Raw genomic sequence first — 14,525 nt, 5'->3', positions numbered from 1 at the left:
TCGTCAAGCTACCCTAAGACTTCCTCGTCGTTTACATTCATACCCCGCAACATCTAGTTGGAGATACCAATAACGCCGCAAGCAGGGCGAGGACCAGCGTTACCAGTCTTCTTGGACTCCTCGTGTCCGCCCTTGCCAAGGTCGTCAGTTCCAGCGTGAACGACAATGGTGCGACCAACGACGCTCTCGGCGCCAATCAACTTGATCAGCTTGTCCGTGGTGCTGCCCTGAGCGTTACCCTGGCCGTCGGTCTTGAAGTTACCCAAGTCACCGACGTGGCGCTCGTCGTCTTCGGGCGCGCCGTGCGTCTTGTTGTGGGGGTTGACTGGGTGGGCGTGTTAGCATGGGTGTTTATTCCGATGACTAGATCTGCAGAGTGGGTGTTCCTGCGTATCCGGTGCAGGGTTGTTGGGGTGTAGGTGTAGGTCTGGGTCTGGGTCTGGGTCTAGGTCTGTACTCACAGTGAGGGCCAGCAGACGTGCAACCGTTTGTGTTATCGCCGAAAGCGTGAACGTGCATGCCACGCTCAGCGTTGGCGTCGTGGCCAGTGATGTTCCATGAGATGGTAGTAGGAGCAGACTCGTCGGCCTGCTCAAAGGTGACGGTTCCCTTGACGTTCGAGTCTCCACGGAGGACGGCGACTATAGCGTTTGCGTTAGCACATCCGTTCTCTCTGAGCTTCAAGCTGTACCAAGCTTCTGTAGCGCGTTGATGCGCGTGCAGTGTAGCGGAAGGCCATCAGGGTGTCTTGCAGCCGGCGAGCTGATTGGAGAAGTCCAACGACAAGCCCCAGGTACCAACTGACAGCATGGTACTCCTTGTGAGTCCCAAAGCTGTCCAATTGACCTCTTCGAGCGTTACGATACACCTGAGTACCGTGTCGTCGCAAATAATCTGCTCAATCTTACGCAAGGAGCTGACCCCACCTTCCCACAAGAGGGCAAGCTCGTGAAGCTACTCTAAACATACGTACCGGCTTTGACCATTGTGACGGTTATGTGATGGGTATTGATGGTATTACTTGTGTATTTTGGGATCTGTGACGGAAAGAGGCGTTGTTGGGGAGGAGATGGGAGGGAGATGTACAGCTGGCTAGAGGTGAGCTTTGAAGCCGCCTCCACCGGCCGAATGCGGGGCTGTAGTGACGCAACGGTCTCTAACGCCGGGCCAGATCCGACGAATGATTAATAGCCCTGAGGGTCCATCACTTAACATGGTTTCTATCGTTTTCTTACACTTTCATGACGTTGAAGGTTTCAGCATATCACAGAGAGGACGGAAAGATGGTGTTTTACATCTGATGTCAATTTTACTATCTATTTATTGGAAGCCAGCCCATCATGTCTCATATCAAAACCGAAGAAAGCCGTAAGAGTGTTCAGATGCTCGGTGTATCTCCGTTGTCGGATTATACACTCTATGCCGCTTGGATCTTCTTGCGAAGGATGTCCTTCAGGGTGACGGCGTCAGCGGCGAATTTCGAGATACCCTCGCGGAGCTTCTCGACGGCCATCTGGTCCTCGTTGAAGTAGAAGCGGAACTCGGCCTCGTTGTTGATGTAGGTCTTCTTCTCGATGTCCAGCTTGCTGGCATCCTCGGCGATGAGCTTCTTGGGGACGTCGTCTTGTGAGTTGTACAGCTCCTCGAGCAGGTTGGGCTGTATTCGTTAGTCACATGTGCAGATATAGAGCCTGCGGGCAGTACTTACAGCAATGGTCAGGTAGTCGCAACCAGCGAGCTCGGTGACCTCACCGACGCTGCGGAAAGATGCGCCCATGACGATGGTCTTGTAGCCGTGCTTCTTGTAGTAGTTGAAGATTTGCTGGACGCTCTTGACACCGGGGTCCTCCTCCTTGGAGTACTCCTTCTTGGTCGAGGCCTTGTACCAGTCAAGAATACGGCCGACGAAGGGAGAGATGAGGAAAGCACCGGCCTCGGCAGCCGCGATGGCCTGGACCTGGGAGAACATGAGGGTCAGGTTGCAGTTGATTCCGTGCTTGGATTGCAGGATCTCAGCAGCCTTGATTCCCTCCCATGTGGACGCGAGCTTGATGAGAACGCGCTCCTTGTCGATACCGATCTCCTTGTAGAGGTCGATGATGTGCAGGGCCTTGGCTACTGACTCCTCGGTGGAGAAGGAGAAGCGCGCATCGACTTCTGTCGAGACCTTGCCGGGGACAATCTGGAGGATCTCCTTGCCAAACTGTACCAGCAGGTTGTCAAGGGTGGTGTCGACCTGGTTCTCGAGGTCGGTACCGTTCTTCTTGCCGTATGCGACGGCCGCGTCGATCAGCTTCTCGTACTCGGGCTTCTTAGACGCGGCGAGGATGAGCGAGGGGTTGGTGGTGGCATCCTGGGGCTGGTACTTCTTGATGGTAGCGAAGTCACCGGAGTCGGCGACAACGGTCTGTAGGGAAAGTCGGTCAGCTATAATTCTTCCGCAGGCTTGGTGTTGCGCATGTGAATACTCACGGTGCCGGAGGCCTTGAGCTGTTCGAGGGAGCTAGGCATCGTGATGGGTGTATGTGTATGGAATTGGGATTGAAGGTTTGTTGCAAGTGTTTGTGAGAGCACTTGATATGTAGTAGGTGTGAGGAAAGTTGTCGACTGATGTGATGTAAAAGTGTTGTTGGGCCAGCTGCATGGGTGGGGCCTTTCATACGTAGCGCCCCTCACCTTCCGGCCCCTCCATGGAAAAATAGCGTCACCGGTGGCAATGGCGGCAGAAGTCAAGCTCAGTCAGCGGTGAGGGTCCTTTCGAGTAACCGCTAGCGATCAGAAATTTTGCCGCTCTCGGAGCACTGTCGTCCGGCCCATCCATCAAGACGCGCTTCGGGATGGACGTGGCTGGACGCGATGCCTGAGCAGATCCCACGTGGCGGTACTCGGAGCAGAGTAATGCACTGTCATACGATTGAGGAAGCTTGTTCTACCAACAACCCACGGCTATACACTATCGCGATGTTATTCTTAGCTTATCATCGTGAATTCCCGCGGACATATCCAGGGCAGCTTCGGCCAAAAGACCGACTTCAGGCTTCTCCATGTTGATAGCTGGATATCACAACTTTGCTTTGCCAGTCGTCTTGCCCCATCCGTCTTGGTTCAGCCATCCGTACACCTCCTTGTATTGTTCTTCAAGATTGCTGACAGTATGGCCCGCTCCACTCGGGCCCGGATCGTTCTGCATCATCAATCATCAGCACACAGTCACACACTCGGGTGGATGTTTTCCATCAATACTTACGTATGCCTCAACTAGCCTGGTCTGTTTCGCGCCCACCTCCAGGATCGTGCCTCCACCCAGATCGGTTTCTTCCAAGCATCTCAACATGGCGACTGCCACTTCTTCGGGTGTCGCCCACGCATCCTTGGTTTGATCAACGAACGCCAATTTCTCCGGATGCTCGGTCCACAGTGGTGTTTTGATGACGCCCGGAGCGACGGCATTGACGCGAATGTTCATCTCCGCTTCGAGCCTACCCAGCGACCGGACAAAACCGTTCATCCCGTGCTTGGCCGCCGTATATATCGGCGCGTGGAGGTTAGGGTTTTGGCCTGCAATACTAGAGATGATGAGAACTCTCTTAGGATTCTGCGCACTCACTCTATCTACACCAGGTGGTGGATTGAGGAAATGCGATATAGCGAGCTGGGTCGTGCGAATGGGATGTGTTACGTTGATATCGAGAGTTGCGTATCGTCCCCCGTCCGCCTTGTCTCTGCTCGCGCTGCCATCGACGCCTGGAGGATGCCAGAAGTTACTCCAGTGGGGATCGTAGACGCCTGCTCCTGGACATACAATGTCGACTTTTCCGAATTCCTGTATTCCTACTTCGAACATGCGCTCCAGCTGCGGCCAATCCGTGACATTGGTCTTGACAATGACGGCTCGTGGTCTCCCTTGCTCTTTAGTGCTGTATTCTTTGACCAGTTGCTCTGCTTCCGGGCGAAGCGAAAGATCGGCTATAAGGACGGAGCAGCCATCGCTGAGAAGTAAAGCTGCGAAAGAGAAGTTTATACCTGACCCAGCACCAGTGACTATGGCACTTTTCCCATTGACACTGAATGCATTTCCAGATTTCGTCTCGTTGACTAACCCTGGTTGTCTTGCTGCCATCTTGCTCCAAGCACGCTCTTGAATTCGTTCGAATGGTCAATAACAAGAAAACATATCTCTCATGGTCGTCAACATGGCTATATATGCGACCTAGATACACGCTGTCCAGCATTCACGCGTCTAACCAGCACGGGATTGCCTCATTGGGTAACGGGAGGGGTAGTTGTGGGGTAACGAGCACCGAGCACTATCGTAGTCGGGGAAGGTTTGCCGAGCTTCAATCCTCCTACACCACGCGGAAGCTCGTATTCTGGGTCGTTCTACAGTCTATCATACACCAAGCCGACTGGCTAATCTCGAAAAGCCATGATATATTGACGTCAGTGCTGCAGTGGGTTGAGCGAATCTTGAGTAAACGATCTTTGTACTAAAACTACGATTATGTACATGCCAACCAGCCAGACAGTATCGAACCTGCCTCATTTGGGATATCAATGTATACCAAGCGCCACCTAACGCCGTATGTGCCAGAAGTCCTAATTCCGTTTCCTCAGCTCACTGCGCTCCTGTCCGTCGGTCCCACTAGTACGCGGAAGAGGCTCGCCGTTGCCCGTGCCTGAGACGTGGCTTAGCCGAATCAGCTCATCCATCATAGCGTCTCTTGTCTTCTTGAGCAGCTCATCGACGTGCTCTGGTCCCTTTCCTTTTGTTTGTATTGGCGGCAGAACTGTTACATCCACCACGCCTGGCGTGAACCTCTTGCCCTTTACGTCTAGAACGTGGTAGTAGTTGCCAACGACGACGGGCACGATTGGAACTTGTGCTTGTACGGCGAGATGGAAGGCGCCTTTCTTGAAGGGCAGGAGTTCAGGCTTCGAGGCGTAGGAGCGCGTGCCTTCGGGGAAGATGAAAACGTTCTGGCGTGTTGTCTTCATGGTGTGTGCGGCAGTATCGAATGCGGCGCGGGAGGAGGTGCGGTTTGCGCGGTCTATGAAGACGGTCTTGGAGAGGGCCATGAACCAGCCGAGTAGGGGGACGTATTTCAGCGACTTCTTGGCCGTGACGGACGTGTATTTGGGGAACATGCAGCCGAGCATGAGGACGTCGAGTTCGCTGCAAGAAATGTCAGCGCCGTTGTCAAGAGTTGGCCTAGCCAGAGGACCTGGTGAACCCACGTCTGATGGTTGCCCACAAAAATGGCGGGACGGTCTCTGAGGGCGTCTTCTCCACTGAGACCGCCCTCTTTCTTCATGCTCCCCGTCACTCTGAATGTTACGCCGGTGCACAACCACATGACCCATTTGAACGCCCGCGCAACCGTCCACTGGATCAGTCCACCATAGCCCACGAGGCGCAGAGGTATAGCCACAAGGGTGCCGTACAGCGCGCAGCAGAGCATGAGGAGCATAGAGCTTATTGCGAAGGCGTAGTACGACACCAGCTGGGCGGGCTTCGCAGGCAGCACGAGCGAGAGCAGGCGCATGGCCATGATGAGCGCGGGCGGCATGGCGGCGAGGTAGATGAGCCAGCCCATAGCGAAGGCTCTCGGCGGGGAGGGAGAGGGAGAGGGGGAAGATAGGGGCGTGTGTTTGTATGTGTTCGTATTGCGGGTGGAAGAGAGTCGGAGCTTGGTGGGGACATTTTTTGTCACGCGCGCCGAGGTTCGCACATGCAGCGCCTCGCCAGCTCGCTAAATGTCATGTGTACCGCCATGCCATTCATCGTGACCCCTTCTCCTCCACAGAATGCCCTGAATTCGTGCGCACCACCATGTCGTCTCGCCGCCGCCTTGACCAAGTTATCGCTGCGACGCAAAAGGTCGTGATAAACACAAGTAAGAGAGGAAGCAATATCCACCGCCAGGCTACCATGCATCCGACCCTAAATTTGATCTCGGTGTGTTGCGCGCCGTCAGCCAAAGGGAGATCTAGCACGGCCTTGAACCACGTCTCGGGCGTCCATCTCAGGTACGGGTAGTTGATTCCGACTGTGTTGGAGGCAATAGGTTCCTTTATGTGCTGGCCTGTCGTCTGGTATGTCACTACGAAGACGAAGATGAAAGCCGACAAACAGAATACGCTTCCGAGCAACGACAGGATAGCAAGGGCGCTAAGACTTTGTCGACCCTATTCACACTTTTAGTACCCTGTTCAAGACATCGTGAACATTGTTACCGTACCTGTCCAGTCTTCCTCATCCTCCATGCTGTCCACATGCCGAGAATGCCCAAGAAAAATCCATATACTGCTGCGCCGTTGCTCTCGTGCCCTTGGTCCGTCCACACATTCTTGGGTTCGACATTGATTTGGGTCGGATTTCCAGGCCAGTTCACATGATAAACATGCACCTGATGCTTCTGGTCATGTATCCAAGCCACCACAGAACTGATCAATCCGAATACGGTGATGGATAGAGCACAAAGTAAAGCGCTCGATGCGAACAGCAGCCGGTTTATCTTTTGTCGTCTTGCCATCAATGTCATAGAGGCGGGCGCTGTGCGGGGAGAAGGTTGTAATAATTCCATATTGACCGAGCGTAGGAGTGGGTATAATACGAGGAGGGGGACGAAAAAGCACTTCTCAACGGTTCATGCTCAAGTATTATACGCTTCAGATCTGGGGCTGAGTTTTTCCTCCCGTCATCGTGGCACACATTCGGGCTGGGTGGATGAGCTCAGCACCTTTGCAGCTTAGTTGTCGCAGCCTTGAACCACTTCAGGCACGCTACCTCTCTCAGATGTCTAATATTAGCAGAGAACATGGGATCATCAGCAAGCATGTCGGCATCTTGATGCTCAGTCTCCTACTCGTTCAGCTTGGCATGTTTGGAAACGGAGCGGATGACGCCAGGGGAGCCATGTTGGTCAGCTCTATCGAAGTAGGAAATATGCGCAATCTAGTATAAAATCCTGAAGATTGCCTGTCTTCGAAACAATGGTGAGATGACGCTGGTGCACTGTTTCTTGTTTCGAAACATGTCAATATTTGCGAAACTTGGTGGCCTCTGCGTTCACCTGGGGAACCAACAGCAGGACGGGTAGACATTAGTACATTTTAGGGGCGAGAACGCATCTGCACAATTCGAGGCGCATGTTGACTCTTCACCAAAGAGGAGCGCGAGTTGAGGGAATGTCTTTGGATGGTTGTGAAGGTATTGGTCGGGTCCCTGGCGCGCTTCGGGTCGATCCTGCCCGCCTCGGAAGAGCTGGTGGAGCTAACCCAACCAACCACCCACATTTTCACGACGCGTCTCCGTACCCTGGACCCATCACTTAGGCCGTCGACGAAGCATGATCCTTCACACGTGCTGCAATCCTACACTCGGCGGTAAAAGAATGAGACGGCACAGATACAGGCCGACAGCTTCCAGGTCTGCTCGATCGACCAAAGCTCTGTCTTTTGACCCGTGATGCGACCTACGGCACGTCTGGGCGGCGGCTAGTCGTCACACACCAAACACGCGCGTTGACACACGGTACAACTTTTCCCGCTGCTTGCTTCAACAACCATGTTCGATTCAACACGTAGGTCTCTACTCGCGACTTTTGCAGTTGAACCTCTCGGTGTTGAGCACAGCTTGCCAACAATACTCTAGGCCGGGAAGTATATGCGTGCCCCAGGCTCGCGCATAGCGCACAAGTCATTCAGTTGTTCCTAATCCCATCCTTCGCGACAGCTGTTCGCATTCGGTCCGGTCCGCGCTTTGGCTTCCCAGGCACCACGGCCGTCCCAAGGACCGGCATGAGGATGGGCGGCTATCGTATAGTTTACCTACAATCCATCGCATATGGGGAGCGCAGAGCCAATACTCTAGGCTGCTAACGATTACACTTCCAGCCTCTTACTCAATCTGTCCTTGATCTGATAGCAAACACGAGCCGAGATACAGGCAGACCCTGGTTGTGGTGGGTGTTCGATTGGATATCGAGCTGTAGTATGAGCACGGCGTAGCTAAAGCGATATGCAAGCACGGCACATACTTCTCATGAACTCAACAGGTCATGAGCAATGTTTATATCCCTTCATGTGGAATTATTTCTGGTATGCGGCACTCATTATTTTTACTCACTCTCTATTCTCTCATTCGCTTCCTGCAGCCCTGCGTGCCTGGCCGGTCCAGATCCAACACCAGGAATACATTCTTTATTAATATCTGTTCGAAAATAACTTTGGATTGCACTCATGCGGATGCCTTACCGGTCCATCAGCAGCATTCAACCACTCCCTAGCATCTATACCACTTTCCCAGCCAACTACGGCGGCTTTGACTCAACGAACACGTCTGGAATTCATTCTGGAACATGCCTCATCAGAAAGATCGAGGATGGAATCGAGGCGGTCCCTTTCGAAAGGAGCAATATTCTTTCGGCTCCTATACTCAGTCCAGACCAAGAAGAGAAAGAAGTATTTGTGCCGTCATGGGAGGAAGTCCACAATTTCAACAAGCCTCTCCCTAGCCTTCCGAGGTGCATATGGCAGCGAATGTCTCAGCGGCAACGTATTCTAGCTTTGCTGTGTTTACAATTTCTTATGCTTCTTACGATCGGGCTGAGTCTCCTGGCTGTCAAAGATCGATCTTCAACCAGGTAAGATGTATCGAAGTCAAATCATAGAGATGCCATTAACACAGAGTTTACAGCGATGAGGATGCCACAGCACACGTTGCTAGCAATGGCCCTCCAAATACCAACATCACCAACAACCTCCGACGTGGGATCTTTGCGTTACCTGTTGAACTTCCACAGCAGCAGAGTATGGCATGCCTGGCAAGCAACGATCAGACCAATGCGTGGCAATGTGCATCTAACTCAACCTTTCAACTAAGTATACTTCCAGCTTCGGCGGGCAACGACAGCACGATTATGATAGCCATGGGGCCACCGGGAAGCAACAACACTGTTCCCCATGGCGAACGCATACCGACCATTCCACCTTTGGAGCTTCTAGCAATTAGCAATGCTGAGCACGAAAACGATTTTGCCTATCACTTCAGCACTACGTACGACAAAATCGTATTGCTTAGCGAGGATGAGCTACCTCTGACTGGAGAGCCACTTGTGCATGCTTCGACGTCAAATACCCTATTTCAACCTGGGGATAGTCTGTGGCAGTGCATCTTCAATGAGACCACTGTTGAGGGTTACATCTACCCTACCAGAGCTACGACTGCCAGCGCTACCAACACTGCGTCAGGCACGGTTGATGTGGATAATTCCACTACGCTGCCGGATTTCCCCTACGCCGTTGAGTTGGTCGAGGAGTGGACGGCAAATGGAAAGACCCCTTATTGTTCGAAAATGACTATGGAATCGGACGGTACCCTTGCTCCACTTTTGGAGGAGGTGATGTTGCGTTTGGACAATTCCAAGGGTAGTGTTCCAGTTTCCACATCGCAACGTATGGGACGTATTAGGCATCGGGAGCAACGGGAAGAGGCGCAGTTGAGCCAGTGTCAGTGTCAATGGGTGGTCAGCTGACGCAGGTTTTTCGATCTTACAGTCGACAGACAATGCCATAACTCCGTCAACATCGTCTTCTTTGCGCTGGTCCGACGTCTTCATTACATTTACATTCGGGCATGCTTACATCAAAAAATTACCAAACAGCTTACGCGTCTTTATCCGCGAAGAACAGGTGGTCGATTAAATCTTGGGCACATGGCTCCACCCAGGACCCTTTTTCCTGGGTACACCCACACATGACATGCCACACTGAGTAGACGACCAGCGAAATCCGTCATTGCCCTGCAGACCTCACAGCATCTACCGCGTCCAGGCCCCTCCCCGATCACGTTGTCCCATCGTCGGCAACCGATGGCACATCACCGGGCTCTATCTTTACTCACTCACCAAGGGTTTCGATTGTCTGAAAATTGTCTTGCACGCCCACCTGCATTCAATTATTCAGCAACATCGTCGAAGATTGCGAGGACAGGGAACGACTTTTGCGTCGCACTCATCTACTATACTATCGAAACCAGATCAAGCAAGATAGCTTTGGCATACAATGGTCCCTAAGGTCACCGAATCCAGGCGAAACTCTTCAGCACGAGATCTTCGTACACAAAGCAAGAATGTTGCGCCTCCAAGGACTCCCGAAATCACACAAATACCTGGCCGGTTCAGCGCGCTTGGAACTGAAAGCACTATAGCAGTAGTGGGGAGGAAGCAAGAGACTCGCGCACGAGTGAAAGTTGAGCCCGAGAGTCCCGATAACACGGTATACCCAACCTCGCCAGCATCCCGACGTCGAGACTACAGGGAAGAAGCGAAAGTAGTCAAGCCCGGAGGACCTTCCTCTCGTCATCATACAGTTCACATCAAAGTCGAAGACAAAGCCGATCTCGAAACACCACCACATTACCCATCCTTCACAACAGCATGGTCCAAATCGCCACTCCGTGTACCGACCCCCTTGGCTGAACAGTTCTACCGATCTACAGTAGTGAAAAAGGAGAGCGATGTTTCTTTAGTACATAGGGACGTACTGTCACTTCGCAGCCAAACTTCAGGTCCGTCGGTTAGCTCGAGCTACAAGAGATTCGCTGTCGAGACTTTCCGTGACTTCGATGCGTCACACCCAGCCTCCAAAGTCAAGATAGAAGAGGAACCAGAGAAGGGATACTACATCCCGACGGGAGCGAGCAAAGTCAAGCATGAAGCGGCATCTTCCTCCACAAACATCCACCACCGCCCCAGCCCCACAGACTATCCCAATCCATACCACAGAGCGCCTGTAAAACATGATCCAGCATCAAACTCTTCACCCGACCTCAGGCGTACACGAAGCCACTGCACCGTCGCACCAACGCCAGAACTCCGCTCCGAAACCAAATTCTCCTACCTCCAACCCATCACACCCACACCCTTCAGCACACCCTACGGTCTCGTCAACCCCTACCCTCCCGATCCATCATCATACCTCGTCCCTGGGTCCTTGCTCGAAGGAGTTCAACGGCGGACAAAGTGGGGCCAGAGAGATAGACGGACGAAGCGGCAGCCGCCAGCTCTGCAGCCGCGAGGTGCGCCTGCGGCTGAGGGCGTTTCTGGTGGAAGACAGAACGCTACACAATCAGGAGCGCAGGGGACTGGAAGTGGCGGAAAGTGTGCATGGTACAAGCTTCCGCTCTGCAAATGCTCCAAGTGGATTGGTTGTATCAAGGCGAAGTGCTCGCGAGCTGCTAAGAGGAAGTGGTGGCAGAGAAGTAAACAGCATCAGTACACCACGGAAAGGAGGGAGGACAGCGGGTTTTATGTTGTGAGGCGGGAGATTGGTCCTAATCTCAGGGTTACGGTTCGAGATGTCTGAACTCCGTATGAGGATGTGCTCGGGAAGACGCACTTAGGGCTTCGCGGAATTGTCTTGTACTGTGCACATGTATTCTACACGCGATTGGCCAGGTGGTTGCATCAATTCTCACCGGGACTACAAGACGCAGTCTCCATAGTCACAATAGCGATAGCGCAATACCAAGCTATGATGTCTATGATGCCTGCCAATATTAAGCAATCGTTTTTGTCATGTGGACCCTGTACGACTGGTTGCCAATGCAGAAGGTGCAAGGCTGGACTTCAATCTCGCTCTCTCACCCCCACACCTCGACCACAGCCTTGTGTAACATCACAAGGCTGAAATGCCATGCCAAAGAAACGGGTAGCAGTGCATGTTATATTTCAGATGGCTCACTCCCCAGCCTTCTACCACTTCTCGTCTTACTGCGAAAGTTTGCATCCCATCTTCGCCGTCTCGCCGACATGAGTTCTCAACGTTACAGCTCACTCGGCGTGCCTGGAGCCAGCACTTCGGAAACAGAAGAACATGAGTCGGACTACGGGTAAGTCATATTCTGCAACAAGGCTTGGCTTTGCGACTGACAATCGCAGACCGCATGGGCTCGCCACGGAGGTCTCCTCAATTAGCCTTCTCTCTGAGCACGGCTTCACCTCCGAATACGATCGACAGCAGGACGTTGATAGCACTCAATATCAACAGAATGGCAATATCAGCTCACACCCGCAGTATGCGAGCGTCGATTCGTACCCACAGAACTTGGGTGCGACTGCGTCTGATCACCCGTCCGAAATCCAGTTGCAAAACCACACAGCCAGTCTCACCTCAGAGCATATCGATGGTGCGGACTCCAATACCTCGCCAGAAGCGGGCCTCGGTTCATTCGGTCAGCCTCTTCGCCGCTTCTACTTCCGCACGATAGTCGGCATCCTTGGACCGATAATCGTAGTATCTTATCTCATCACCGTCTGGCGCATCTACCTCGCCCCACTCCACCCCGACTCAACAGTGGCCTTCGGACCACCGGGTGCCAAATGGGTCTTTTACAGTTGGTTCGTCGCGGGAGTGATCGGACTGAGCTTAAGTCTTTACGGACTGGCTGGTGCTGAAGCTGGCATGCTCATGGAACAAACCTGGAAAGTTGAAGATGCCATGCGTCTTATGCTACATGCTGACAATACATGGTCTGGTCCCGGTGGCTGGATGAAGGCAATCAAATGGGTTGTGCAAATACGCAGGGTGCGAAACCAACATAGCAAGCTTCCTTCTCGTTTGTGGTTTGTTCTGGCACTTCCAAGCGTGGTTGTCTTCGTGGCTTGGCCCATATCGGGTCTTTGCCTTGAGATGACTAGTGGCTTCCTTCGTGGTAAGTCAGGGCGAGGAGTGAATGTAACCGGATTTGTTCAATCGACCTTCAACACCAGCCCTGAGGCCCGTATGCCGTCCAGAGGATTCCGCAACGGTGCACGTGTGTTCGGACATGGAGCTGTCTATACGCCTGAAAATTTTGATCGGAAGAAGAACGAGTTTCTGAAGAGTGTTCCGGTGATACTGCCAAGTATTGAGGGCGTCGAAGAAATCTTTTTGACCGCTCAAGGTGAGGCTCCTTTTGAGGGCAGAGCCTGGGGCTTGTTACTACATTACGACTGCAAGATCGTAGACAGATTGCCTGACTTCGTTCTCTTAAAAGACCGTCGATCTTCAACAGATGTCTGGAGAAGTAAATCGATCGTTTCTGATTTCGGACGAATAGGAATTGAACGCAGAGCGGTTGAGAATCCTCCCATCGACGAATTCACGACAGCAGCCTTTTCGTTAGGCCCCACCGAAAGCCTTGCTTCAGCTCCTACGTCCACTCCGGCTCTCGTACAGAGCACAATTCCTAGTTCGAACTGCACAAAATGCTTCATTTTCGATCATGATAAACACATTACCTACATGTCATATCGTCTCCATGACAACAACACCTTGGTGGAGGTAATGAAAGAGTCACGAGTCGATTCCAACCCAACGAAGTCGACAATGAAAATGGGTGCAGTCATAGAGACTGCGTATCAATCCTTGTCGCCACACACAGGTTCGAACGAAGAACCGCCCTGCGGCTGGCTTGATGAAATGGAGAACCCGTCAACGTCTTACTGCTATCATAACCTGCAAGAAGATCCTTCAAAACCGTATCCCGGAATCGAACGCAAGAGGACTTTTGAGGTCCTGTTGTGGCAGACACTTTACGCCTTACCAGGTTCTCAGAACAACACCATCGTCCGTACTATCGAGTCGCTGACTGGCGAGTATGTCAATGTTGATAACGAGAAGCTCAAAGCAATTGGTGCATCCTGTACGTCAAGCAGCAGTGTAGGCTCAGCAAACATCAACGGCGTGCGCTCTACTTACTCCGACTTCCAACGGAGTGACACCCCGGTGCCTGCTCGAAAGGACGCTTGTGCGAAACGTTTTGGCGCAGAGACACTTGTGTGTACACTCAACATCAAAGACGGTAGTTGGCTGAGGTGACTATTTGACTCGATCGGCCTGCCGTCACCGCTTGCCGCATCTACAAACGATATTGGAGGTGTTCATTTTGGCAATATGAGATCTAATGCTCAGCTGGAATATCTACAAGCCGACCAACTTCGACAAGTCCTTCTACAAGCTTACTCCACCTACGCCATCAAGCTCATGTACAATGACGGTCGGGATTTCATAGGCGTCAACGGAACACGCCTCAAGTCACACGTCCCCAACCTCACAGCTTTTGTCGCTGGCACCGTGATTGAACCGGGCGTCATGCCAGCCGCTGTTCCTGTGGCTTTATTCGGACTATGGGCATTGATCAGCTCAGGTCTCTGCCTTGTCTATGGGTTCAGACGACGATGGAGCGCGATTCTGGACGGGCATACAGTCTTCAGGCTTGGGGCCGAGTTGCAGCAGACGTACAGGGCCAAGCTTCAGCGGTATTCTACGATCGCTGATATTGAAGAGTGTGAGGCTTTGCATGGGATTCCGGGGTTCGTTGCTGACATGGATCCTGATGATGATGTAGGGAGGATTGGACTTAAGGATGGAAAGCCGGCTAGGAAGGACAAGCTTTATCGGTAGTATCTCACACATGGCAAAGTTCAGTAGCGACTTCCACGAAGATTGCACATTAAACGGAACAAAGAATTTGATCAAAA

The 14,525-nt window shown here is 52.5% G+C and overlaps 5 protein-coding genes across 5 annotated transcripts; 1 reads left to right on the top strand and 4 right to left on the bottom strand.

The window, feature by feature from the left end:
- Nucleotides 1–53: 53 nt before the first annotated feature.
- Nucleotides 54–986, bottom strand: J4E92_000369 (uncharacterized protein; the record flags this gene model as incomplete). Its single annotated transcript, XM_051491786.1, has 3 exons — nt 54–325; nt 462–641; nt 974–986. The coding sequence occupies 3 exons, from the start codon at nt 984–986 to the stop codon at nt 54–56; spliced, it is 465 nt and encodes a 154-aa protein (XP_051357298.1).
- Nucleotides 987–1,417: 431 nt separating this feature from the next.
- J4E92_000368 (uncharacterized protein) lies at nt 1,418–2,511 on the bottom strand (the record flags this gene model as incomplete). The annotated part of the gene is made up of 3 exons (XM_051491785.1): nt 1,418–1,657; nt 1,709–2,407; nt 2,473–2,511. 3 exons carry the CDS (start codon nt 2,509–2,511, stop codon nt 1,418–1,420), a joined length of 978 nt encoding a protein of 325 aa, XP_051357297.1.
- Nucleotides 2,512–3,061: 550 nt separating this feature from the next.
- J4E92_000367 (uncharacterized protein) lies at nt 3,062–4,120 on the bottom strand (the record flags this gene model as incomplete). The annotated part of the gene is made up of 2 exons (XM_051491784.1): nt 3,062–3,184; nt 3,248–4,120. The coding sequence occupies 2 exons, from the start codon at nt 4,118–4,120 to the stop codon at nt 3,062–3,064; spliced, it is 996 nt and encodes a 331-aa protein (XP_051357296.1).
- A 476-nt stretch (nt 4,121–4,596) lies between these two features.
- Nucleotides 4,597–5,594, bottom strand: J4E92_000366 (uncharacterized protein; the record flags this gene model as incomplete). The annotated part of the gene is made up of 2 exons (XM_051491783.1): nt 4,597–5,173; nt 5,236–5,594. 2 exons carry the CDS (start codon nt 5,592–5,594, stop codon nt 4,597–4,599), a joined length of 936 nt encoding a protein of 311 aa, XP_051357295.1.
- Nucleotides 5,595–9,458: 3,864 nt separating this feature from the next.
- On the top strand, nt 9,459–14,448 carry J4E92_000365 (uncharacterized protein; the record flags this gene model as incomplete). Its single annotated transcript, XM_051491782.1, has 5 exons — nt 9,459–9,508; nt 10,092–10,991; nt 11,753–11,893; nt 11,943–13,821; nt 13,957–14,448. 5 exons carry the CDS (start codon nt 9,459–9,461, stop codon nt 14,446–14,448), a joined length of 3,462 nt encoding a protein of 1,153 aa, XP_051357294.1.
- Nucleotides 14,449–14,525: the final 77 nt, after the last annotated feature.

Source organism: Alternaria infectoria, assembly GCF_024043175.1.
Source record: "Alternaria infectoria strain BMP 0036 chromosome Unknown scaffold_1, whole genome shotgun sequence".
NCBI lineage: Eukaryota > Fungi > Ascomycota > Dothideomycetes > Pleosporales > Pleosporaceae > Alternaria > Alternaria infectoria.
This window is presented reverse-complemented; position numbering and strand designations above follow the sequence as displayed.